Source organism: Hyaena hyaena, unplaced genomic scaffold, assembly GCF_003009895.1.
Source record: "Hyaena hyaena isolate Hyena2069 unplaced genomic scaffold, ASM300989v1 scaffold_551, whole genome shotgun sequence".
Lineage (NCBI taxonomy): Eukaryota > Metazoa > Chordata > Mammalia > Carnivora > Hyaenidae > Hyaena > Hyaena hyaena.
Genome location: NW_024081183.1, coordinates 819954 through 845608, shown reverse-complemented (window position 1 = coordinate 845608; position 25655 = coordinate 819954). Strand labels below are relative to the sequence as shown.

Sequence of the window (25655 nt, the reverse complement as noted above, 5' to 3'; positions counted from 1 at the left end):
AAAGCCCTCCTTCCCCTCTTTATCTGATTCACTGCCACTGTTCTCCCTCTAAAAGTTGTATTATTTCCTTTAGGGAACCTTCTCAGACATCCACTTCTATCACCTCTCTCACATTTTTGTTAGGAATCTCTTTTGATGTTATCCTTCAACATCCTAAGAACATCTATCCTTCTCAGGATATCCAACACAACCCTGAGAACATCTATCCTCAGGTGGTGATATAACCTTTAAGCGTCTGTACCCTACTAGTTTGTGGGGGGAAAATTTTTTTTAACGTTGTTTATTTATTTATTTTAGAGAGGGTTCAAGGGGGAGTGAGCATATGAGCAGGGGGGCAGAGAGAGAGAATCCCAAGCAGGTGCCACACTGTCAGCACAAAGGCCAGTGTGTGACACTTGATCCCACAAACTGTGAGATCATGACCTGAGCTGAAATCAACAGTCGGATGCTTAACCGACTGAGCCATCTAGGCACTCCAATTGTGATAAAAATAGGGACTATTTTATTCATGCTTGTATTCCCAGCACATAGGATAGGATTCAATTTTTGGTGAGTAAATTAATGCTTCTCAGGGAATCTGAAGTCAGAGCTCAGAGAACAAGTTCTCCACAGCTTCCCGTGAACCCCAACACACACGGATGTTGCTGCTCTCATAACAATACCATTGGGGAGAGAGTATTCTGGTTGCTACTGTAAAAAGAAAAGACCACTTGACACAACTATGGTGCGAGAGAGAAATGACAGGGAGAAGGGGAGAAGTACAAACCCCCAATCTCCCCAGCAGGCAGCACTCTCCTGGTAATGATGTTTGATCTCGTTACAGGTACAACAAATCCTAGTTCGAGTGTAGACACAGACAGGCAGGGAGTCTGCTTATAACACCTTCTACGGGGAGGTTACTACTCTTCATGGGGGCAGGATATATTTTCCCTTCCACATGTTTTGGCTCACAGGGATCCTGGAGAGCATCTTCACTGCACTCTCCTCACTTGAGCCGTGAGGAAACCAGGGCCCAGAGACATTAGGGTGACATGTCACTTTGGTGGCTGCATCTGGGGAGAAGCCCAAGTTTCAAGACTCCAAACCCAGTGCCGTAAGATGACGGGCCTGCCTCTGCACCCCGGCCACACTCTCCCCTTCCCAAACCGAAGCAGCGCCGCCTTGCTCGTGGGCACCGTCCACAGCGCACAGACCTGGCCCTGCTGAGGCTGCGCGATGATGATCTGCCCGGGCTGGATGGTGGTTGTGGAGCTGGTGGTCTGCTGGCCCTGCTGCTGCCCCTGGACCTGAACGGCGGCGGGCTGCTGAGCCAGCGTGAAGTAGTACTGGACGGGCTCGGCGGGAGTCACAGACTGGCGCACCTCCTCCTGCGGGGCAGAAGGAGAAGCAGGTAAGAGGAGAAGAACTGAGTCAGCAGCCGCCACAGTGAATTTCCATTCTTCCCCCAAACGGACTCTGTGCAGTTGCCTGCCGAATGCTGAGCTCTCCACATTTGAAGCCAAGGGAAAGTGGAATTCGAAGAGACCAGTTGTGCTAAATCAAACTAAAAATAACAGATTCCATAGGCTTCACAAAACATACAGCCAATTTTCTGAAGTACAGAGTAATCACCCGTTGCGTGATGAGTTGCAAATGGGCAAATAATTACCGTAACTAAAAACCACGCACCAGCAGTGCTTGTCAGTAAACGCTGTCAAGGCCTGTGATCTGCAGACGGTGCTAATTGCAAGCGCTGGGAAGATGCTACCCAAACATCAAGCTCTCAGGCCAGCCCCCAATGTCCCCAGCAGGCAGCACTCTCCTTATTTGGTTTCTACCAGCTCCAGAGGGACAGAGCAGGGGAATGGGAAATGGGGCTTTCCCTGGCCTGGAGCTTTAGAACTGAGTGTCAGGATGGAGAGCACTGGTAGGTAAATGCCCAGCTTTTCACAGCACATCAAGAGCTCCGTGGTCACTGAGGACACGACTGTCCAGCATCAGGTCTGGTTCTGGTTGTACTTAGCCACAGAAGCGCAACCCAGGGGGCCGGAGGGACAGCTCTCCGCTGGGGGGCGGTCTTGGCTGACTAGGGAGGTCGCATTCTGTCCAATCTGCAGGGTGAAGAGACTGTTCCTTCTTCAGCTGACGTTTTCCATGGCAGAAGGAGTAAACAACCCTCTCCCAGCCACCTTGAGCTCACAGCTGAGAGTGTAGGATGTTTACACACACTACGGCATGGTTAGAGCCTGAGGGTCTGGGGCTGACCGGCCCCTGACCACTGACACAGAGATCGGCGTCTGCTCCGGAGGGCCCTGCGACACGGTGCCCCTGCCTGGGACAACAAAAACAACAGAAACATACAACCACTTGGGCTGGCTGAGCAGAAAATTTGCTTAATTTACCCGCTTCCTTGTTCTGGGCTAAGTTTGCCAGGTTCAAGGAGAGAGGAAGAGACACTTCTCCAAGGCACAGAGGCGCTGTGGGCTGCCTCAGAGTTCCCCCAAAGTGACAGTGACACAGCAGGTACGGACCCCATAGCCTCACTAGGTTAGGTGCCCCAATCTATGGTGCACAGTTCTTTCCTCACTACACTTTGCTTTACTAGCTTGTCAAGTACCTTCCCTGCTCGAGTGGAAGCCCCAGGAGGGCTTAACTCTCTTGCCTTCCACTGTTCCAGTCATTCACTCCCTTGTAGGCACTTAATAAGAGGTTGCTGAATGATGAATAGATATACAGAGCCAAGCAGACAGCTGCAGGTAGGAAAATGTTTTTTCTTTTCTTTTTTTAAAAGTAAGCTCTATACCCAGAATGGCTTGAACTCAAGACCCCAGTATCAAGTCACGTGATTTACTGACTGAGCCAGCCAGGCACCCAGGAAAGTGTTTTTTAACTTAAGTTGGTGTATGACAGTTTCTTGAACCCAACAGCTATTACCAACAAGAAAGAGTATCTAAACTCTCTTTTGCTGCCTCTAGGATTTTGTGGTCATGGTGTGGGAAGGAAGCTCATGTCCCCTATGGAACAGGGCTTGCTTGATGACTGGGGGCCCAGGATCCTAGGACTGCTGACATCCAGGCTTTGAGGAACTGGGGTCTTGGCACGACAAGATTCCCTAACAGCCACCCACCCAGCCTCAGCAGACACTTTTAACATGGGTTTCTAAGCTAGTTCTTCAAACATGAACAAATTTTCTAGGTTAATGCAGTCTGTGCTCTAGACCCAGTCTGTACCCTGACCATAACCACACTGAGGCAGAAGAAAAAGGAGGTCCCCTTTATTTTCACTGAGGCCTCAGTTTCCAGAACAATGTAACTGTGACAACATCATCGTCTCCATTTCAACTCAACTTTTCACCATTTTAAATAAAGGCCAGCCTGTCAACTAGCTCTTGGCTGTGGCAGGGATAAATACGGATCCCCTCCCTTAACCAAGAAACAAAGGCCAACAGCTCTTTTCAAAGCTCTTGAAATAGGTTCAACGTATTTATTTTCCACTGAGAATGCCCTTCCCATTTTATAAAAAAACATCCATCACTGCAGTCTAGACCTAACTTACAAAAGCTCTCAGGTAATGAGAGGGTGTAGAGGACTGAGACCCCCAACAACCAACCTGAAGTCAGGGAGGAGGGAGAAAGTGGCACCTCCCAGCCCCTGACCTGTGATTGTTCTGTCTCCAGTTATCTCTGACTGCAACTGCTTTGCAAGTGAATACAGTCTTTTTGCCAGACAAAAAGCAAACCCTTTAAGGATCCCTCTCAAAAGCCAAAATACTCCTTGCCAATAACTGCGACAGCAGGTAAAGAGCTTCTCCTAAACTGCCCATCATACCCTCTTAAGTTGTTTATGGACTAGGCGGTGTCTAGGTCACTCCGGGAGTACCAGGAGAGGCGCCTAGGTTTGTGTTGTGAGGACCAGGTGGGACTGTTCTTGAATCACTGGAATGGAAAGAGGCGTATCTAAGGTTCTTCTGCATTATGAAGACTCATCCGGCCAATGAAGGGCAAGCTAGCAAGGGAATGATTATGCTTGGTTTAAAGAAATGGGTGAAGAGAAAATGACATTTCAATGGGCAGGAACTTTCAACTCATAGCTTTAGTGGGGTAGAAGTCAGCCTCAACTATCCTCTGCTTCTGAATAGCCTTTACTTGCTTCCCAGAAGAACAAGAGAAATTTCCAAGCATCTCTGAGAAGTCAAGGACCTTAGATCTACGATTCACTATTTCTGGCTAGTTTCTTTCCCCAGCAGTGGGAAATCACCCCTTGCGCTAGAACAGTCTCTGAACGACTGGATCAATCCACAACAGGGCACCTGCCCAGCTCTCGCAGTGGCCTCCCAGACCAGAGGGCTTGCGCTTGCAATCTTTTCAGACGTGGTGACCGACAAACGTCAGAGAATGAGCAGCATCCCGGGGCCATTGCTACAGAGTTGTGCAGCCAGTCCCAAACTGAGAAAAGTACTCTTGCTTCAGTAGCCAGAAATGAACTGCTGCCTCCTTCAGAAAGGGTGAGTTTTGGAGAGTAGGCGCTTTTAAAGGACGTAAGGAGGTGCCAGCCAATTTGGAGCCTGGGAAAACTTCGTGTCTACAGAGGATTAAAAGTGCTATCTTAGAATTTCAGGCCAGCTTTCAGCAATCTCAACCTTTCAAAGGCCAGGCAGCAGCTGCCCCCGATAGGACACCAATCAATGGCCCGAACACCTACAAAGACCTGAATCCAGGCAGCGAGGAGCTGCTTCAGCTAGACACACTTTAAAAGCAGACGGATCACTGCATTTTGAATCAGGCTAGGATGGAACAAGGAGCTGTCTGACACCCTGAGAGAGCCAGGCACTGAGGACTTGAGGAAGGGACAGGACACGAGCCCTCCCTCCAGCCAGCTGGTTCAGCAGACAGCCCACAGACAGCAAGCAGGAGTGAGCACAAGGCCCAACCCTGTCACAGAGCTCACCACCTTGTTTTCCAAGGGGGCTTCTGGGACAAATTCCAACAAGGAGAGCAGGGGTGTGGTAGCATTTGTTCTGGAGGAAGAGAAGCAGTCGGCGTCCTTGCTGCAGTGACTTCTCCGAGAGGAGGGAAATACCACCCCAAGAGGAGGAACTGAGCCCACGGGCACAAACCTGCAATGGTCTCAGAGGCGATGTGCAGCTGGGGACGACCGTGGCAGCCTGCCGCTGTAAACATCCGACTGAAAGCTCCTCTGAACACCTTACAGCTTCCAGTCAAGGATGTTTACAGTAGCAAAGACTGCCCAGAAAGAACAGAGCCGCAGCGAGGCACCCTGCTCTAGTGAGAAGCGGACAGAGGATTTGCTCAGCCAAAGGCCCCCAGGCAGGGTCAGGATTACAGTGTCCTTTAAGAAGCCCACTTCTACACTTCCTGACTGGTTATCAGTACGAGACAGCATAGGAGAATGGTTGTCACTGAATGACTCTGTCCTAAGGATAATATATTATGAAATAATTCATTAAAAACACTTAATATTTTATTAACAAAATAAAGCGAGGAGAACAAGGCACAGCTTTGTTCCCGTCAGACCCTGCCACTGTTCCCCAAGTGTCTCTACCACACCGACTTGAGTCATGCAATCCGTGTGCCTCAAACAATGAGCTCTACGGGAAAGGAGTCTATTACAGTTGCAGTTAAGAGCTTTATGCACCCAAGGTGCTGAAAAGACAATCGGTGTGGCCCTTGGAGAGGGGCAGGCAGAAGAGAGGTAAAGACAGATATTCACATTCTTTCTCATGATTGTTTAGAAAATGGTTTAAGTGGTGGTTCTCAAACTTGGCTGCACATTGAACACATCTGAAAAGCTTTACAAAGCACTGATGCCTGGGCCTCCCCCTCACAGATTCTGAGTCAGCTGGTGTGGGGTGGAGCCCGGACACTAGTATTTTTTAAGCCCTAACAGGGGATCTAATGGATAGCCAGAGCACTACACAGAGAACCGCAAACCAGAGTAAGAGAAAACCAAAGTCCATTCACTCCAAATACCACTGGGCACAGAGAGAAGCTGATTCTTTAAATCTTGAAAATCTAATATCTGTGTCTTGCTGGGAATATTCTCCCATCCCCGATTAAGAACTCTGAAAGATTCCCTAGGATATCTTGAATGAGCTTCACTTTCCTGTTTGTAACTTGTCTTTAACTTGCATTTTGTCTACTTCCACTGAAATACCACCTCAGAGGCACTGAGTTAAAAGTATCCATAAATGAGAAACAGAGGGAGATGTTAAGGATGGATCTGGTCTAGAGAAAGAAAAGCAAAAGGAACAGCAAATGACTTGAGCTGAGAGAGGAAAAGGAGCATATCTGACACCAGCACGCGAGGTGCTCTTCGGTCAGAAGCAGCAGCAGTGCCTTCCCGGCTCACCTGGCGCTTTGGAGGTTTCAGTTCATCTCTGGGAACAATATCGATGAGAAAGTCAAACTGATCAAATTTTGTAATTGCCATGGCGATATCATTCCTCTGTAACAAAGAAAAGCAGGGCAAAAAATTAGCCTTGGAGAAACTAGTTCACCTGGCTTTACACCCTCCACATTACAAGTAAGGTAAGATGATGACTTCTAAAGCCAACCTCAATAACCACAGCCAAGGCTATAGCTAAAATAAGCACAGCCAAACTCATAAACTTCACATCAGACCTCACAGAGAGACACTGACGAAGATCTACATGTAGCTCCTGCTCCACAAGCTCCCACTACAACCATCACCTCTGCCGGATGCTACCCCGGGCCCGCCCCACAATTGTTAAATTATCATCCTCCAGTGAAATTTGTACAAATCTAGCAATCTCACCTGGCAGGTTTCAAGGTTAGCCTACTTTTCAATCTTATAACCTTTCTGAATCTCTGTTGAAATCCCAATAACTTTTTACAATTATCTTCTAGTCACTGGATCTATATAATGTTAGTTCCCACAAGGCTATAATTTTTATTTTGGAATTCGAAGTCACAATGTTAAATTCATGGTTTAAATCTTGTTTAATGTGCTATGAATAAGGGAAGCCTGAAGCTACTAGAATTGACTAATGATACTGAAACCAAGGCCTGTTCCAATGGAATTCTAAGAGTGATACTCCTCTCTTTAAATAATTAAAAAATTTTTTTAATTTAAAACTAATACATTATGATCCTTAAGATTTGTGTACTTCATTGTATGAAAGTTTTAAAGCAAGCAAGCAAGCAAACAAACAAACAAACAAACAGGAAAAAGTAGTGAACTCCAGTGAATGATATGCATGTTGAAGTCTTGAGGGGAAAGTAAACTTTGAAATGCATTTAAAAATAGATGACTTGATGGACACAGGGACAGATAGATACGGGGATAAAGCAAGTAAACTTAACGGTAGGGTCTAAGTGGAAAGTATACACGTAAACTTTGCTTATGTTTGAATGTTTTCATAATAAAATGTTGGGGGGTAAGTAAACATGATAACAGAAATCCCTAGCAATCTCTATATATCACATCTTAAGACAGGTGATTCATCAGACAAATTAAAAGGGGATGGAAATTTTCTGGTTTTTCCTTCCCTTGTCTCTGTGATGGCCCCAAGCCACTGAAATGCAAAACTCCAATCCACCTTTCTTGCCAACCACCAGCCTGACAATAACCCTCCGACCGAAGCGGGGCGCATCTTAAGGCTGCCAGGTCTCATTTAAGATCAGTACGATATAGTATCACATTCCTGATGATGTCACCCGCCCAAAGCTATCTGAACAGCTCATCTATGGACAGAACTGGGGGAGCGGTGGGGGTGGGGAACAAAATAATAATTACCTCCAAACATACACCGAAGTGCACTACAGTATTTTGGAAATACAAATATACTTAAACTGGTCTTTTTAACATTTTATTTTGCCTTTGTTAATGCTAGTAGTATTTTACTGAATAGTCATATTCAGATTATCTTAAGGACACAGACTGACGGATTATAATAAATATATGCACCCACGTAGCTCTCACCCAGATCAGATCATTTATAAAAAGTGTCCTTCTATTCCTTTCCAATCAATTGCCCTCCCCCTGAATCTGAGGCAAGCACTCACCATAAATGGTGAGAGTATATGGTATCATGTATTATGTAATTTTTCCCCTCTGGTTTCTTTAGCTTAACATAATAATTTTTTCAGATTCACCCACGTTGTATGGAACAATAGTTTTTTGTTATTGTTGTTGAGTACTAATCCACTTTATGACTATAACCTTCTGTTTCTATATCCCAATCTTGATGGATACTTTTCTCCAGTTTTTGCCCATTATAAGTAAGGTTGTTATGAACATTCTTATACAGTAACATCCACACTTCAGGGTGTGTACGCAGGAGTGAAGTGGCTGTGTCACACAGTGGAGATACGTTTAAGTTTATTGGAAAGTGCCAAACAGTTTTCCAAAGCAACTGTACCACTTCACATTCTGACCAGCAGTGAGTACCATATGCATTTCACTCACTTCACTCCCTCACCAACACTTGGTATCGTCAGTCCTTTTTGTTTTAGGCATTCTAGTGGGTGTAAACCAGGGTCTTGTTGTTTTAAGGTCTATTTCCCGGGTGACAATGATGTTGCACACCTTTTCATATGCTTATTGGTCATTTGGATATCTTTTTTGAAACACTGTCCAAGTGTTTTGCTCATTTGTTAATCTGAACTGATCTTGCAGATAGCTTTAACTGCATCTCCCTAGAGCCATAGGCTTCCTTCACAGCAGCATCAAGTAAGCTCTCAGTGTCCAGCTGCACTAGAATGTAGGCTTCCCAAGGGTGGGTGGGGGGGAGTTCTTTCTGCTTTGTTTGTTAATCCCCAGAGCCTAGAACAGTGCTTGGCACACTGTGGGTGCTCAATAAATATTTGCAGAATAAATACGCATGCGTCTTCAACTTGGAGGTAAAGGAAAACAAAGGAGAAAACAATTTACTCTCTTGGCTTTCTTGCTGAAATACTGCCAGTGTCTTCTACCTGTCACACCCTTCCTCTTATGTCTGGGAAACCTCTCCTCCAAGAACTAGGCCGTGGTGTTAAGATGGAGGCCTCTAGAGCCAATGACCAAGGGTCTTCATGCAATATGAATGTTGATTTTTAAAATTAAAGGAAAATGAAAAAGAGGAAAGAATTCCCAGAAAGGCAGACAAGGAACAAAAAGGCAAATGAGGTAAGCAAGATGGATTCTTCCTGGGACTGCCCTCGCCTGGAGTCTCACAAGGCTTCCAACCAGAAGTTGTTTACCTCTGGAAATAGATCAATATTACTTTAGCCTCTGTTTATAGTCAGGGCTCACCAAGTGAAGAGGTTCAGTCACTGAGCTGTGAAAAGCATGAGAATTGGCAATTAAGATTCTCGGTGGGGAAATACTATCATGCCTGCCTCCCAACAAGGGGAGGAAGACGCCAATTACACATTGGCTTGACAGAGACCTAAGAAGAACAATCTTTGGTCCAAAACCATGCAAGAGAAGCAGACAAAGGCCAAGGCAGCTGCTCATCCAGTTTCCCCACGTACGTCCACAATATTACCTGTAGAGTCCGGCGCTTGTTATCCTCTGTGTGGATCCACGCTCGAAGAGTCAACTCTGTGATAAAAATCTGGGCTGCCTTGGCAAAGAGCACAGGGGCTTCTGCACTGATCATCTGCAACAGACGTAGGCCCTCACTGTCAATCACCAGCATCCCATTCAAACCAGCCCACTTGTCCCTTGCCTCACGTCCCGCCATGGACGATGGGGCAAAGGTTGGAAAATGAGAAGGTGGTAGCCCTAAGAGATTCCAAGGTAAAATACATCCATAAAAATCAGACAAAGCAGAAAGCAAGAAGAAAGGAAGAGGGAAAAAGAGTACTTACTCTTCTAGCAACTACCATGTACTTTCTTATTCTTATCAGAGACTTTCAAAGAAACTAGTGTTTGCCAGAGGTAAAGTGACTTGCCCACAGCCAAAGAGCCAGTAAGTGGCAGGGTTTAGGTTCTAATCCAAGGACAATGTGGGCAAAGATAATGAGTTTGAGAGCCAATGGATTTAGGTCAAATTTCAGGCTTCCCCTCCTTCTGAGTTTTATTTTTCACGTACTGAAAAAGAAGACAACCTTCCAGTGTTGCTGTGGGAATCAAATGAGGTCATATATATAAAAGCACCCAGCATAGGGCCTGGCACTTGGTAAGTGCTCAAGTAATGTAAGCTGCCCTGCCATGGCCGATTTCAAAGTTCAAGCTCTTGGTCAAACAAGGCTCTGAACCCTTGGTGGGGTGGTCTGTGCAGGACAGAGCCATGGAAAGAGCTCTGGAATTAAGGAAGAAGTGAGAGCTAATAAAAGCAAAAACTGCTATGGACTATTAGTTTTCTATACAAATACAAGGGATGATTAGTTTTGAGTGATAAGAAGCATGAAGGGGCACATGGGTGGCTCAGTTAAGTGTCCAACTCTTAGTTTCAGCTCAGGTCATGATCTCATGGTTCATGGGATTGAGGCCCACGTCAGGCTCTGCACCAACAGTGTGGCGCCTGCTTGGGATTCTGTGTCTCCCTCTTTCTCTGCATCCACCCACTCACGTGTATGTGCACATGCTCTCTCTCAAAATAAATAAACTTAAAAAAAAAAAAAAAAAGCTGAGAGTGTTGCCCTCTTCCTGAGAGTTGAAACAGGAGGTGGGCTCCTAGGATACAGAAATAGCCACCTGCAAGGAAACCTCACAGGTTGTCAGCATTGTAAAACCACTCACGGACTGAAAAGTTAGAACAAGAGCAGTATCTTTATCAAGCGTTTCTTAGAGCTCATATTGACAAACTAGAGACTGCAACAAAATGCTAACTGAGAAGATGGCACTGTCCTGCTGATATGAGGATTTGTGTTTACCCTACCCAGGGACAAGGATGGGTGATTCAAAAAGCAAACAGTGGGGCGCCTGGGTGGCTCAGCTGGTTAACCAACCGACTTCGGCTCAGGTCATGATCTCACAGTTCATAGGACTGAGCCCCATGTCAGGCTCTGCACCGACAGCGTGGAGCCTGCTTTGCATTGTGTCTCCCTCTTTCTCTGCCCCTTCTCTCCTTCTCTGCTTGCACTCTCTCTCTCACAAATAAATAAATAAATTAATTAATTAAATTAAAAAATTAAAAAAGAAGCAAACAGCATATTATCAACATCTGGAAAACAAGATATCCTTAATTTCCAGAGAAGCATGATATAATAATTAAAATTGTTCAATTTCAGCTCACTTAACAATTTTGGACAGGAACCAAATAAATCAAGAAATAATAATGAAAGTTTCATTTTGTTTAATTAAACTTTGAGCACTACAGAAATGAGCAACAGCCTACCCACCATTATAACTTCACTATGAATAATAAAATGAATATGAATTCACCTTCACATCTTCATCCAGTTTCATAATCTTCTTAATACGAGCCAGTGGGAGTTCCTGTACTCGGAAATCTTTCTGAAATGAGTAACAAGAGGCACATAAATGGTGGGGACAATCAACAGGGCATGACAGGCATCATGAAACACCGTGACTGGTTCTGTCCCTCCTTTCAAAAAATATGGCAGGAGAGGAGCTAGAGATTAAATGAAGAGAATACAAATTTCAGAGCAAAATTCTTCTTTACCCATGCAGAGCTTCAAACAATTCAAGGTTTCAAACGTACAATGCCATCTAATAGCGCCCTCATGAAGAGCAGCCCCAAACAGTATCAGATTCTGTGCCAGCACAATATAGAGGTGCATTATGAGTACCCACCACCGCACCCCCACCCCCAGCCCCACAAAGCATACCAGTCTGCAATATGCAGATTAAAATGAGACTTTTGCCTCAGGCGCATTCCTTTGAGTTGCCAGTTCTTTCTTCTATTCTGGGCCTACACGGGCAAGGTGCCAGCAGCACCTGACCACAGTGACCCACAGTTGTCTTCAGTCAGTACTGGCTGATATGGGCGACTTCTGACCTTTGCACTAACCTGACACCAGAAATCGGGGAGGAGGGCCTGTCCCATCACAGAAGCAAAGGCTTGGTCTCCAAAGTTTGCTTGGAGGTGGGGGGTGGGGGCGGGGATAGGGGTTGGGGTGGGAGTGGAAGATCATGGAGAAAAATGGGTGAATTTATCAGCTGCCTTTTAGGAACTGCCCTGGGGCTGGAAGGAAACCACTGTAACTTTACTGTGGCTAGGGTTTGGGAAAGGGCTTTCTGACCAGCACTACTCAACTATTTGCGATTTAGGTCCTTTTTTGATACTACGGGTACTCAAACACATGCCCAGTGATGGATGCAATTCTAGAAATAAAAATCAATTCTGGGTTTCAGAGCTGCACTGAAGAGAAAGGTGCAAAGGCAGAGATTGGCTAAAATCAGCAAAACCCCTACAGGGCCCAGGTGTCAAGTGACTGATCCTATAAGTGGTCTGAAATGTGACTCACCAAACCCAAAGCGCTCACCTGGGAATTTGCATCATCACATTATGGAAGGAGCAGCTATTATTCTAGATTTGGAATCATGAAGGTGCATAAGTGAACTTTCTATTCCAAGACCCAAAGAAACTCTCAACTACAAGTCAAAGAAGGCAGTGAGGGATTTTAGAAAAACATCACCAGCCTTCCCAGAATCCATCTTTATGGCTACAGAAAGAAGAGTTTAGTAGGATAAAATGCACAGAGACACTGGATTTCTCCTCATAAACCCATCAAGCTGCCTGGGACCACTCGCCACCTCTACAAACCTCCAACACCAATTTTTTCCCTTTTCCCTTTCCAACTTAAAACATTCTCTATGAGATTTCTACTAAAACTAACCCTGGGGTGGCAGAGCTTTACAAGTCCAGATTATTGAAATTTCACCAGAAAAAGACAGGAGGACACATACATTCCATCTATTCTCATTTTTTCTCCTCTTTCATTCACTCATTCATGCAACTCAGCTAATAGTGAACATAGGATACCTGCTACGATGTAAAAGATGCAAGTCTATTCTTACCTTTCAATAGATTTATAGTTTAATTGTTAGAGACTGTCACATAAAAAACATTATAACCCTTATGCTATACTAGGATGGGGGTGTAAAATCCCACAGCGACAAGAAAGGAAACAGGCAGCTGGTGGGGCACGGGGAGGGGCTGGAATGAACAAGAGGACCTGGCAAATGTCCCACAGAAGGGCCGACATCTGAACTGTGTCTAAAGGATGTTACAGAATTTGCTTGTTGAAAAAGGATGAGAACGTTATTCGCTCAGAAGCAAAAGTACGGTGACACAAAAAAACATGGCCTACTTAAGTTTTAGATGTATGATCTCACTACAGAGGGGAGCAGCAGAAGGGAATGCTGGACTGGGGCCAGACCCTAAAGGGATTTTAAAAAACGTTTAACCACAGAAATCAATCACTGGCCTTCCTTCTTATGTGGCAGATCACACAAAATGCTGCTGATCAACAGAAATGCCAAAGAGAATGCTGGGGAGAATTCCTCTGGAAGGCCTCCCAGGGTGGCACATACAGCACAAGATGATGACCACAAGGTTTCACTCTCTTGCAAGTGTGTTCTCACTGGGCTTGGTTATTTAATGTATTTCCACATGACTGTTCGAAAATTTCTTAGCCAAAGACCAAAGCTGATAAGAAGACCTCTGTCCCCAACTTGAAAGAGAAGAGTATTACTTCTAGTATTTCTATGAGACTAGTCTTCAATCAAAAGCAACAAAAAAGGGTCTCACCTTGGAGAGGTATAAAATGAGGCAGAAATTTACAAAAAACTCTGCTCTAAGTCTTTCCTTTTGGGAAAAAAGTCTTTCCTTTTGGGAAACTTTATCATATCCCCAGACCTTGAGATCTCAAGGGGCAGTGTGTGAAAAGTGGATCTTTCTATGTGCGTGTATGGTTTGTTATTGCTGACAACAGCCCAGTCTTCTCTAATCTCATGCTAGCTTTCCAGTCACGTGGAAGGGTTTAGGACAAGCTTACTGGAGACGGGAGCCCTTCCACCAGCAATAGGCTAAGGTCCACTAAATTGCCTTTCAATTCTATGCTCGCCTTGTCACTGGCAACCATGCAACTGATGTGAATAACATTTAACTTCTCCTGATGCTGATCCAAGTGGAAGAACAACTGACACGCTCTGACTTTTCTTCTGTGCCCTTGGGAGTGATATCAGCAAGGGGGAAGAACAGATTCACTCTCAGAAAATTCTCATGATCCTGACCACAACCAAAGAACTACATTAAAAACAGTGCCATCTGAAACCACCGAGTTTCAAGTCTGAATTCACTCAATGAGAATATGGAGCCAAAGAAAAGTCAGTGGGTCTCAGGCTGCACTAAAGAACATCCAGAGTTACAAATAATGATGAGAATCTTTTCCAGGCCTACCCAGTCTGGCACTCCAGCAAAGTCCAGATTCTAATCCTCTCCAAAGCACTGATTTGCAGCCTTGGCTGCATGTTAGAAACACCTGGGGAGCTTCTGAAAATCAAGAGGCCTGGGCTCTACCCCAGACTAACTGAACAGGAAACTCTAAGGGGCATCAGTGTTTCGCAAACTTCCGACTATGACCCACAGTGAGAGGTAAGGACCACTGCTTTAAAGCCTTGCTACTCAAAGCAAGGTCCTTAGACCAGGCAATGGCATCACCTGGAAACTCAAAAGAAATGCAGAACTCAGGTTCCACTCCAAATGTACTAAATCGAAATATATATATACTTTTTTTTTTAAAGTTTATTTTTGAGAGAGCGCGCGCGCGCACAAGCGACGGAGACAGCGCAGGGGGGTGGGGGGTAAGAAGATCTGAGGTGGGCTCTGCACGGACAGCACAAAGCCCGATAGGGCGATCAAACCCACGAACTGAGAGATCATGACCCTAAACCGACATCGGATGTGAAACCGACTGAGCCACCCAGGCGCCCCTCAAAATAATGTATTTTAACCAGATCCTCACGTGGTTCATATAGACAATAACCTTTAAAGAGGCGCTGCTCTACAGGAAGGGCTCAAACAGCACAAGACCTGTTTTGTAACAGTCCACCAACCTTCATCTCCAAGTTCTCGTTTAAATGGTTATCTGGTTTGATTGTAATGTTAGAAATGCCACTGTCCAATCTGAAGGCACCAAAAAATAAGATGCAACTGGCAATTAAAAGAGAGTGGCCTAAGCATCAAATTACAGCTAACTAAAGGCTGAATGGGATGGAGGGAATAAAGGGGAGGAGATTTTTCAAGATTCAGCATTGTTGCGCCTCCCCACCTGCCCCCCAAAATATGAAATTAGCTTTTTCTTCCCCACTTTCAAAGAGGTCTAGAAAGATAAAATTCAATGCCAAGAAGTCTGTTAATTATTGCTCCCAGAGCTCTGCTGAGCAGCAATACAGTACTTTGCACAATCATCCTGGTGTACATCATTTTGGTATGATTTTGAACCAACTTCAATCCCAACTGAACATCACCTGGATTTATGGACAATTACAGAGCCTTTTAAGAGCGAGGAGAACATAATGGCCAAGCTGAGATGAAAGATAAATTGCTTTTGCAAAGCTGAGACCAAAATGATTGGGGCCAGTGTTCCCAATACATCATGAAACAGATCATCTAGCAAATTTCAATTTGTTTTTAGAACGATCTTTGTCCCAGTCTTAGAGAGACTACAACACCTTATGAATATTCTCAAAAATTTTATTTATGTTTGGATAGTCTGAACATATGGATTTTTTAAAAATCTGTTCGACATTTTGAGATGTCAACCTAAGAGGCTCTGACATATCTGAAGAAGTCTGGTTGTAAGTGCTGTTAAGTTCTGGAAAGGCACAGATCAAACACTTAAGTATTTACAGGCAGAGGTGCAATCAGGGAGGAAGATGCCTTTGTGTGCTGCAGGCAGAGGAGAAAGATTGTCTTACCAAAGGAAAGAGCTCCCCAACTTTAGTAGATTGCATCCCCGCTTGAAGTTGCCACTGATGCTGCTTCACACTCAATCTCAAATGGAGGAAACCGATTCATTCAAATATTTATTGTGCACTTATCAAATGCCAACCGCTGTTCTAAGCATCTGATCTAAGAGGTCCCATGGTAGCGGTCTAGGAGTCGCTTTCAAGGGGGAGAAAGCTTTAGCCATCTCTAGAAGAATCATTAAAGACAAATGTCCTCCTTGCTTGTCTTTCTCTTTATTTATAAAATGTGAATTAAAACTGAATCCCTCAAAGTAACCCATTTTGGACCTCAGGTGGACTAGCTGTCTAGTTACTAAAAGTTGGTCAACACCACCATCTGCTTTTTTGGCAATCAAACTTGCAAATTAAATCAAGGAGAATAAAAATCAAAGCCTAGAGCCTCAAAGAGATATGTGAATACACACATTCACTGCGGCATTATTCACTACAACCAAGAGGTGGAAGCAACCCAAATACCCACTGACAGATGGATAAACAAAACCTGGTATACACATATATACAGAATGCTACTCAGCCTTAAAAGGGAAAAAAATCCTGTTATAAGTGACAACATTACACTAAGTGAAGTAAGCTAGCCATAAAACAGACAAATCCTGTATGATTATGTGAGGTATTCACAGTGGTCAATTCAGCAACAGAAAGTGGATGGTCGCTACCAGGGTCTGGGGAGAGGGAGAGAGGATAGTTGCCGTTTCAGGGGTATCGAGTTTCAGTTCTACAAGATGAAAAAGTCCTGGCAATCTGTTTCACAAGAATGTGAATATACTTAATACTACTAAACTATACATTTTAAAATTGTTAAGATGGGGGGACCTGGGTGGCTCAGTCAGCCAAGCATCTGACTTCAGCTTAGGCCATGATGTCGCAGTTCGTGGGTTCGAGCCCTGCATCAGGCTCTGTGCTGACAGCTAGCTCAGAGCCTGGAGCCTGTCTTCGGATTCTGTATCTCTCTCTCTGACCCTCCCCTGCTAACACACTCTCTCTCTCTCTCTCTCTCTAAAATAAATAAAAACATTAAAAATAAAATAAAAAATTGTTAAGATGATAAGTTTTGTTATATGTTCTTTACCACAATTTAAAAAAAGAATCAAAACTCAAGTGCTGAGCTTGAACCTCAGAGTTCATCCAGCCAACTTGCCTGATCCTGAATTTTTGTTTCCATGCTCAAACTAGGGTGTAGACTTGTGGCACCAGCCTAATTCCACCACAGCCCAGGAGGGCACTAGCTTTGTGCTAGGCTGATTCCTGCACCAAAACCTGGTAAGCTTAACCATGAGATTACCCACTTAAAATATGAACAAAATACCCTATGTTTTACTTTATCATTTCCTTTCCTTGTCTCTTGTATCTGAGACAGTATAGATAACGACCACCTTTACACTAAAGGAACAATGACTTTTCAGTGGAAACTCATTGTGAATGCAAGCTCACTCTGAGAAAACCCAAGCCACATCAGCTGCTGAAATGTCCTATATAAATAAACATGATCTACAGGTACATTCAGAATATGAATCTGTTTTTTTATTTTATCCCTGAAGTCAATGGAGCCTTTACCATAACGAGAAGTTATTTTATTTTATTAATTCATTACTTGTTTATAGTCTATCTCTCCCACCAGAACATATGTGCTGTGAGTGCAATGACCTCCTCTGGCCCACTCCTGGGTCCACATTACGTAGCACAGCTACAGTAGGTGTAGAGCAGGTATTTGTCGAGTAAGCAAATAAAGTGACCTCACACGTCTGAGATTTAAAGGACACTAGCTCTAAGAAAGTGCAACATTAGTTCTATGTTAGGAAGGAGTCCAGTATCTGGTCTGCTAGGATGCTTAATGCCTTCCGGGCGGGAACGACACCTCTACAACAGACAGATCCTTCAGTATTTGCTAAAATGACACCAAATGGAACCGTCTTCACTAAGGAGATAACACTACTTTTAAAATATCCTAATTCTAATGAGTCCCACCTCCTTCTACCACTGTCATACCACTTTACTCCTCCCCTCACCCCTACTACTCACAAAGTAACCCCCAGCCACTCTGAACTTCTTGCTGTTCCTTGAAACATAAGGCCCTCCCCTCTGGGCCTCCAGGCCTTTACGAATGTCAATTCTCTCTGCCTTAGTCTCACCCATCTTTCCATCCAGAAGCATCCGGTGAATGCTTCTCATATTTCAATATCCGAAACAATGCCCCCCTTATCCAAAGCCTCCCTAACTCAACCACGGAGGAACAAGCACCACATCCTCTGTAATCCCGTAGCAATCTGACTTCCACTGCTTTAGACCCATCACTGTGCCTGACTCAGTAAGTGTTCAATAAATAGTCACTGAATAAATTACTCTGGCTGTAATTACTAGACTGTAAGCCCCTCAAGGGCCAGGGTTAGATCTGATTCTTCTAAGTCAATCGGTCTCAGTGGGATGACGTTAGCCCCCAGGACATACCCGCCCACATTACGGGGGTGATTCTGGTTGTCACAACTGGAGGAGGAGTGCTACTGGCATCTAATGAGTCGAGGCCGGAGATGCTACTAAATATCCTCTGATGCACAGGACAGCCCTCGCCTCACCCCCACAAAGCAGAGAATGATCCAGCTTAAATGTCAATAAAGCTGCTGGGGAAAAACCCTGATCTAAAGTGTATCTTTTAACACCCAGAAGGGGTGTCTGCTTACAGTAGATTTGTTGCTGAATACATTGCCCGACAGCATTTATGATTCTAAAAATGTGGCATGACCACTGAATCAGGACTAAGAAATGAGCCACAGCTCCTGAAGGAAGGTGAGAGCTCTGTTTTTCCACGTTCTCTACAAGACAGGCCTTACATTAGGCTACCTCTGCGTCAAAGCATCCACTAGACACCCACATGCCTAAGGAAGGCCACTAAGATTCAAAAAAAAAAAAAAATCCCTGTAGTTACCTCACCTGAGTTAAGTTATATGTTCATGTTCCCACCCAAAGGTCAGGAATGAACTATGCCTTTGTAAATGTACTTGAAATTAAAAATATTTTACTCTAAGTATTGGTTATTCACCTCTTGGCTCTTTACACTCTACAAGTTTCTCCTTCTTACTCACCACTGTTAAATTCCGGATTTCTTCCATGACACGAGGCCAGAAGGACTGTAGGCTCTGCTGGGCATCACTGCTGCTAGTACCACCAAATCCTCCTTCTGTGGACATTCTGACAACTGAAAATAAACACATACAGAAGATACATTAGAAGTAATAAAGACAGACTCTCTATCCAGGTTATTTATATCATTCCTTATGGCTGTTTTTACAAATTCATTCAATTTTTCAATCTGAGAAGGTATATAATTGCGAGGAGGTTTTTAACACAGACTTAAATGTCAGCAAAAACATATGGAAAAAGTTTTCCCTTCTATCCAACTTACACCACAGACACTAACAAGGAGCGCTAACTAGAAAGTCCAAAATTACTAGAAATCCCAACTGAAATCTTAATGTGAATCAAGGCCTTATAATATCTTATCTTAGGAGGGGGCAAAAAGGGCACTTGGTTGGTGCTCTAGTCTGCTCCATAATTTTCAATGCCATTTCCTTCAATGTTTTTTCAAGTTCAACGTGGATTCTCACATCCCATGTCATAGCCTGAAGCAGACACTGAGGATCCCAGTGACTATCACTGTATAGATATGTAAACCCAAGTCTTAAAAGAGCGAGCCCATTTTATTCTTTTGTTTTAGACACCATGGCCCCATTTCTTCAAGGCTACTAATGATTATTATTCCTTCTACTCTCAAGCTAATCTGTCTCAAAGGTCACAGAAGCACTAAAGCCTTGGCCAATAATTGAGTGGGTGGCACCGAGTCTCCGAACTGGAACTACTTCCCAGTTCTTTCCTTACCTGAAGCTTTCTGTTAGGAACAAAGCCAAACAAAACACACTGTCAACCGAAAGCTTTAAAGATGGATGAAAAATAACGGGGAATTAAATTTAGGATGAAGACAAGAGGGTCAAAACTAGCATGCAGTCAACTGCTTTTGCGATGGGGGAGGGAAGATGAGTAAGAACCCCACATCAGAACTGTAGATGATACTGTAAAGTCTTAAAAGATTTACGGTGGGAAAGTAAAAAACTCCAGATGGCATAAATGCTTATCTGGCAAATACTTAAATGCAAGAAACAGTTTAATTAAACACAAAGAACAAGAAACTTAGTGATGTACTAAGAATTTCTATTCTGGGAAATTATTTAAAAAGGTTTAACACGCCAGTGACAGGGTGCTGGCAGAGAGCTATGTAAATCATTAAGACCTAATTCGGAAGGGCTGAAAGGAAAGTACCAAAGCCAAGCATCACATGACCAAATGTGTTCCTTTCCAGACCCTGTGTGGACACACACTGGGCAGATCACTCTCCGTCAGCTGAGTGGAATGAGGACTGATAAATCTCGGTTTAGACTGTGAGGGTGTTTGATTCCCTCTTAAATATTTGCCTGAGATTGTCCTAGAGGTCTCTAATTTTTTTTTCCTTTTTCTTTCTAAAGGAAATGATGAGAGGAAAGAAATGGAAGGAAAACAAGAGTACAATCTTCAAAGCAAATTTCACTCTGGTGTAATGACATTAGTGGGTGATGATGTAATGGGAAAAGATTTGAAGCCAATTTCTGGTGGTGGAGGCCAACAAGCAGCTCTATACATCAACAGGAACTCAGAGTCCTAGGAAGCAATATGATCTTGGAGTTTCTGGGGGGAATTAAAGTGAAGAGTGTTGAATCACAGCTGAAATGACTAGATAAAATCTTTAGTCCTCAATAACCAAGTATGGTGCTCTCAGCTCAATTCCCATACATTTTCATCCATCACCGTCTGCACATGGCCTATACACTCTTCTCTTAGATGTACTGAGAACAAAGCAATCAAAGTAACCTAGAGAAGTTTATTTTTATTAACAGGTACTTACAAGGTACTCATGACAATGAAGAAAGACTATAACCTTTTAAAATGGAGCAAATAAAAAAATCTTTCCAGAAATAAAAATAAGTATCAAAAAACTTAAAAAAGAATCTAACTTTTTATCTTAAGGATCCATGGACAGGCCTGATGTAGCAAAATTTACCATACAAACTGCTACAGTCAAAGTAGGATGATGAACCTTCTTCGCCAGTGTGATATTTTTGTATACTCGCTAGTGATAGGTAGGTTCAGTTGAGAACAAAGGCCTATGAGATTTAGAAAGTCGGCAACAAGTTTTAGTTGTCCTGTGATCTGTTCCCACAAACATGACAAAGGCGCTCAATTCAAGAAGCACCTTTAAATTTTGTCTGTGGACAGTCTGCTTTTAAATTTTGGACTATCCCAGGGGCGCCTGGGTGGCTCCGTCGGTTAAGCGTCCGACTTCGGCTCAGGTCATGATCTCACAGTCTGTGGGTTCGAGCCCCGCATTGGGCTCTGTGCTGACAGCTCAGAGCCTGGAGCCTGCTTCACATTCTGTGTCTCCCTCTCTCTCTGCCCCTCCCCTGCTCACTCTCTGTCTCTCAAAATCAAATAAAGACATTACAAAAAATTTTTTCTAATAAAATTTAACTATCCCAACTAAGGATGTGCTGGTGTGATCAGTTCCCAAACATCTGCGCAGTCAATAGATCAGGAATGAACCTGGCTGGCTCAGAGCCACACACTGTTAGGAATGAGGGTTAGGTACAAAACAGAAGTTGTCAAATCTTTCTAGAATTGAAAAATGTATTAAAGGTTAAATATCGAACTTCAGATGCCCATTAGCATTAGAAAATCACAAATGGACAATGGTATAATATGCAAGTCAATAATAATGTCCTTGGTAATCTATTGCATCATAGAAGTTTAGGTGTGAAAAAATAAAAATAAAAATGACATCAGGAGCCACCAAGGCCCATCACTCTAAAAAATACTCCCTGCTCTACTCCAACCTCTGCTAAACCCCCTCACTCCCATCCCAAGTGGTCATTCAACTACAATATGAGTATCTCCCTCCTCAGTTTTGGGAAAATGGCTTACTGGTAATGAATTCTTTTCCATCTTTGAACAGCTCTCACTGTTCTTCTTTACATTAGGTTTTATTTGCAAAGTTCTACTTGAGCTTTGGACTCAGTTAAGCCTTTATGATTTTTCCATCCAGAAACCTCTTTCTATAAATCCCTGACTTTAAAAACAAAGGTATTCTCATCAGAAACAGAGGCTCTCATTAGGAACATGATTTCTAGGATCTTTGCACAGAGACGAATAGTAGGTAATTCTTTTAATACCTCTTTGTTACTGTAAATCCGAGAAAAGGTGATTACTTTTATTCAGAAGGTTTTCATTAAAGCTGATCTGGTCATTACATGGGGCTTTAAAAATTAGACCAAATCTCCAGGTGCCTCAGTGGCTCAGTCAGTTAAGCATATGACTTTTTTTTTTTTTTTTTTAACATTTATTTACTTTTGAGACAGAGAGCAAATAAGGGAGGGACAGAGAGAGGGGGAGACACAGAAACCGAGGCTGTGTCTGCACAGAACCCGATGCGGGGCTCAAACCCAGGAACCGCAAGATCATGACCGGAGTTGAAGTGGACACTTAACCAACTGAGCCACCCAGGCGCCCCAAGCACACAACTCTTGAACTTGGCTCAGGTCATGATTTCACAGTTCCTGAGTGTGAGCCCGCATCGCATTGGACTCCATGCTGACAGTGTGGAGCCTGCTTGGGATTCCCTCTCTCTGCCCCTCGACTGCTATCTCTCTCAAAAAAAAAAAAATTAGACCAAATCTCAAGCTGACAGATTTTATAAAAACAAATTGGTGTTTTCAATATTTTCCCACTGAGGCAAAGGATTAAAATCATGAAACCTAATCAGCAATCATTTTGCTCACCAAACACCCCAACAAGTTAAAAAAATATAAACCGACCTTAATCTTATTACTTCTGACTTTAATAATTAATGCATTAACTGCAACTGAGTTGATTCTGCTACAGAAGCAGCTTATTCATAACATTTACGGCCCATGAAATACATGCCAGATTCATTTTCTAGGGTAATGAGAGACGGTATGTGTTTAAAAGTAAGAAAGATTTATATGCCAGGATCCTTTTTATTCCATGTTACGTTGCTATCTCATCACAGGACAAAGTTATTTACATACAGTTGACAACAAAACTGCTTTAAGACCAAGCTGTATTAGCTTTAGATCACTCATGAGACATGCACAGAATTTCCCACTTTAATTCATTAATATTAGATTTATTCATGTTAATTACTTCATACTACTTGAATAAGATGTTTAACTATTTAATAAAGACGTAAGGACCAGATGAAGTATTGAATGGTTGTTGTCAGAAGTAATCTCAACTCCCAATATCTATTAATTTACCTGCTTTTGAAAACAGTTTGTTTTCCAAAGCTAGAAAGGGAAGAATCAAGGTCCATTACAAAAAGGCTGTTTCTCCAATGCTCAACTTAACTGCAATGTGTCCACAAGTCTTCTCTAAACATCCCCATCCAGACATGATCACTCCTTCCTGTGAACCTTCAGGGCCCTTGATCTGCATGCACCTCTTTCTGCCTTCACCAGATTATCTTGTATAATCGTTATTTATGTGTATGTCTTATCATATTTCTCTTTCTGGTTTACAAGCTCCTTGTAGGTAGGACCTAGATATGATTTATCTCTGGATTCCCCACAGTATCTGGCACAGTTTGATTACTTCTGAATGAAGAGGCAAGACAGTTGCTGGGTATGGCCTTTCTGAAAAAAAGAGGTCTCTTGGAAAGGGTGGCCCTGAAATAGCCTTCATGGGATTGCTTGAACAACCAAAGGAAGTGGTTATATTAGCTATTCTGGGAAGCTCAGAATAAAGGAGGTTTCTCTCTGGGCCTTTAAAGTAAGAAGGAGGACAATCAGAAATTCACCTGAAACTTACTAAAGTGAATTTAAGATAAAAGGGCAGGATAGGAAGGCCACACACACACACCAATACACACCTCATGCAAGCTGCCAGGCAGACTGGAAGCCTGGAAACAAGGGTGCATACGATTCCCAAGTGTAAATCTTTTGAAACACAGAACTTTGTCAGAAAGGTGACCAGGATAGATTAGAAAAGTTTGAAAAATGAATGACAATAGGTAAGTAGGAGGAGGGCAAGTATCTCTGGCCATACATTAGCAAGAAGATAAGGAGAAAATCATGGAGGAAACGAGATGATTCAATCAGACCATTCAAGGATGGAAAAGCTAGCTGTCACTCTAATATCCAGTTACTGTATCATTGATGAAGAGAGAAAAAGAGACCTAAGCAGTTTGCAAAACATCTCAGAACAGAGTGTTCCGCTTTTTAAGATCTTGGAAATATTTCAAGCTCTTACTCTTGACCAGCCACCATGGCTCACCAAATCCTCCCTCAGTGATATGCCTAGACATGAAACAGGATGTATCAAAAAGATCACAATTACAAAGAAAGAGGTTTTACTGCAATATGCCCTGGTTTCTGAAACTCCATACCTTTAGACTTTAGCTCTCTTCTCTTGGCATATAACCTCATTCTCTCTATGAAAGTCCTTTACAATATGCCTAAACCCACTTTACAACTCTTTGAAATAACTGAAACCAAATAGATGTTGTTGGGAGATAATACCTAACACCCTAACATAACAACCGTTGAACAACCGTTCAAGGAAAAAAGATCAAAGAAAGCTTCCTTGAAATGAAACCCAATCCTTGACCAATTGTGCTTCCTACTAAAGTACTAGAGCTGACCCATTCCAGTCAGTTGGGTTTTACCTAAAAACAATGCTCTTACCGTCAAATGCAAATATATCTTAGCCCAGTTTTGACTGAAAAACAAATCTAAACATTGGTACCATGTTTCCTTTTTATGACCGCCCCCCAATCCAACCTTTAGGTTATAAGCAACCCCAATCATTCCTGTGTGTGTCCAACTTAACATATATCAAGATATCTCTCTATGTTCCAAGCCCATACCTTCTTCACTCCCTTTTTGTGACTTGCATTTTGAGCATGTCTTCCTCTGTCATTAGATGACATGTTTTTTATTTTGCCCAACTGCCAGCAGTTTTGCATGCATTTTATTATGTTCCAGTACTGTTCAGGTTTTTATTGGAGTTGGTTCCAAGTTTATTTGAAATAGCCAAAACCGCTGAAATGTTATATTTCAAATGGTGAGAGAGAGATGCAGAAGGAAAAAAATAAATTAATATGAATAAGTAGATGGATAAAAAGGGGGTAGGATTTCAGCTTACTTGTGGTTATTTTAGATATTCTTCTAAACTACAAAGAAAAGTGTAAACAACATTTGAAAATTGAGACTTTTGAAACAAATTCCACCAACAATCAATTTGGTTCTCAAGTTTGTACAGATGGACCTGTCATCAATCATGGCTAAAGATGTCAAACCTTAAAGAGGCACACATTCTCTACCATAAAACGAATCTCAAATCCACAATTTCAGGAGAAATACACCATCACTCTGAAAATTAAAAGAGCTGGGTTTGCAAACTGGCCTACTGCCAACTACCTGGTGGCCTTGGGCCAGCCATTGCACTAAGGCACTCCAGAAGCAATGCATACTGACCATACAGGCCAAAGGGGTGGTCTGGTATGGAAGACCCACACTTCACTAGTTGAGGATGCAATAAATGAATGAATACAAAAGAAGGCAGGGTGACTAGAGAGAAAAGAGGGGTCAAAAATCTTTATTTAAGCTCATCTAAGGTTTCTATTTAATCATGCAAGAATACACTAAGCTTAGTGCCAGAAACCTTATTACTTAAGTT

At 43.0% G+C, this 25655-nt stretch overlaps 1 protein-coding gene across 7 annotated transcripts in view; it reads right to left on the bottom strand.

Annotated features, from left to right (window-relative positions):
* Positions 1-25655, bottom strand: part of NFYC (nuclear transcription factor Y subunit gamma) — a 63377-nt gene that overhangs the window by 9855 nt on the left and 27867 nt on the right. For 6 of the 7 annotated variants that reach the window (XM_039255919.1, XM_039255925.1, XM_039255924.1 and 3 more), the window contains exons 2-6: positions 18962-19074; positions 11331-11402; positions 9487-9600; positions 6348-6443; positions 1194-1367 (exon numbers count right to left, since the gene is read on the bottom strand). In XM_039255919.1, coding sequence (XP_039111850.1) covers positions 1194-1367; positions 6348-6443; positions 9487-9600; positions 11331-11402; positions 18962-19066 — 561 coding nt within the window. In that variant the 5' untranslated portion in view covers positions 19067-19074. Of the gene's footprint in view, positions 1-1193; positions 1368-6347; positions 6444-9486; positions 9601-11330; positions 11403-18961; positions 19075-24843; positions 24973-25655 lie in introns of those variants that run through there. The other variant, XM_039255921.1, reaches the window with a different exon arrangement.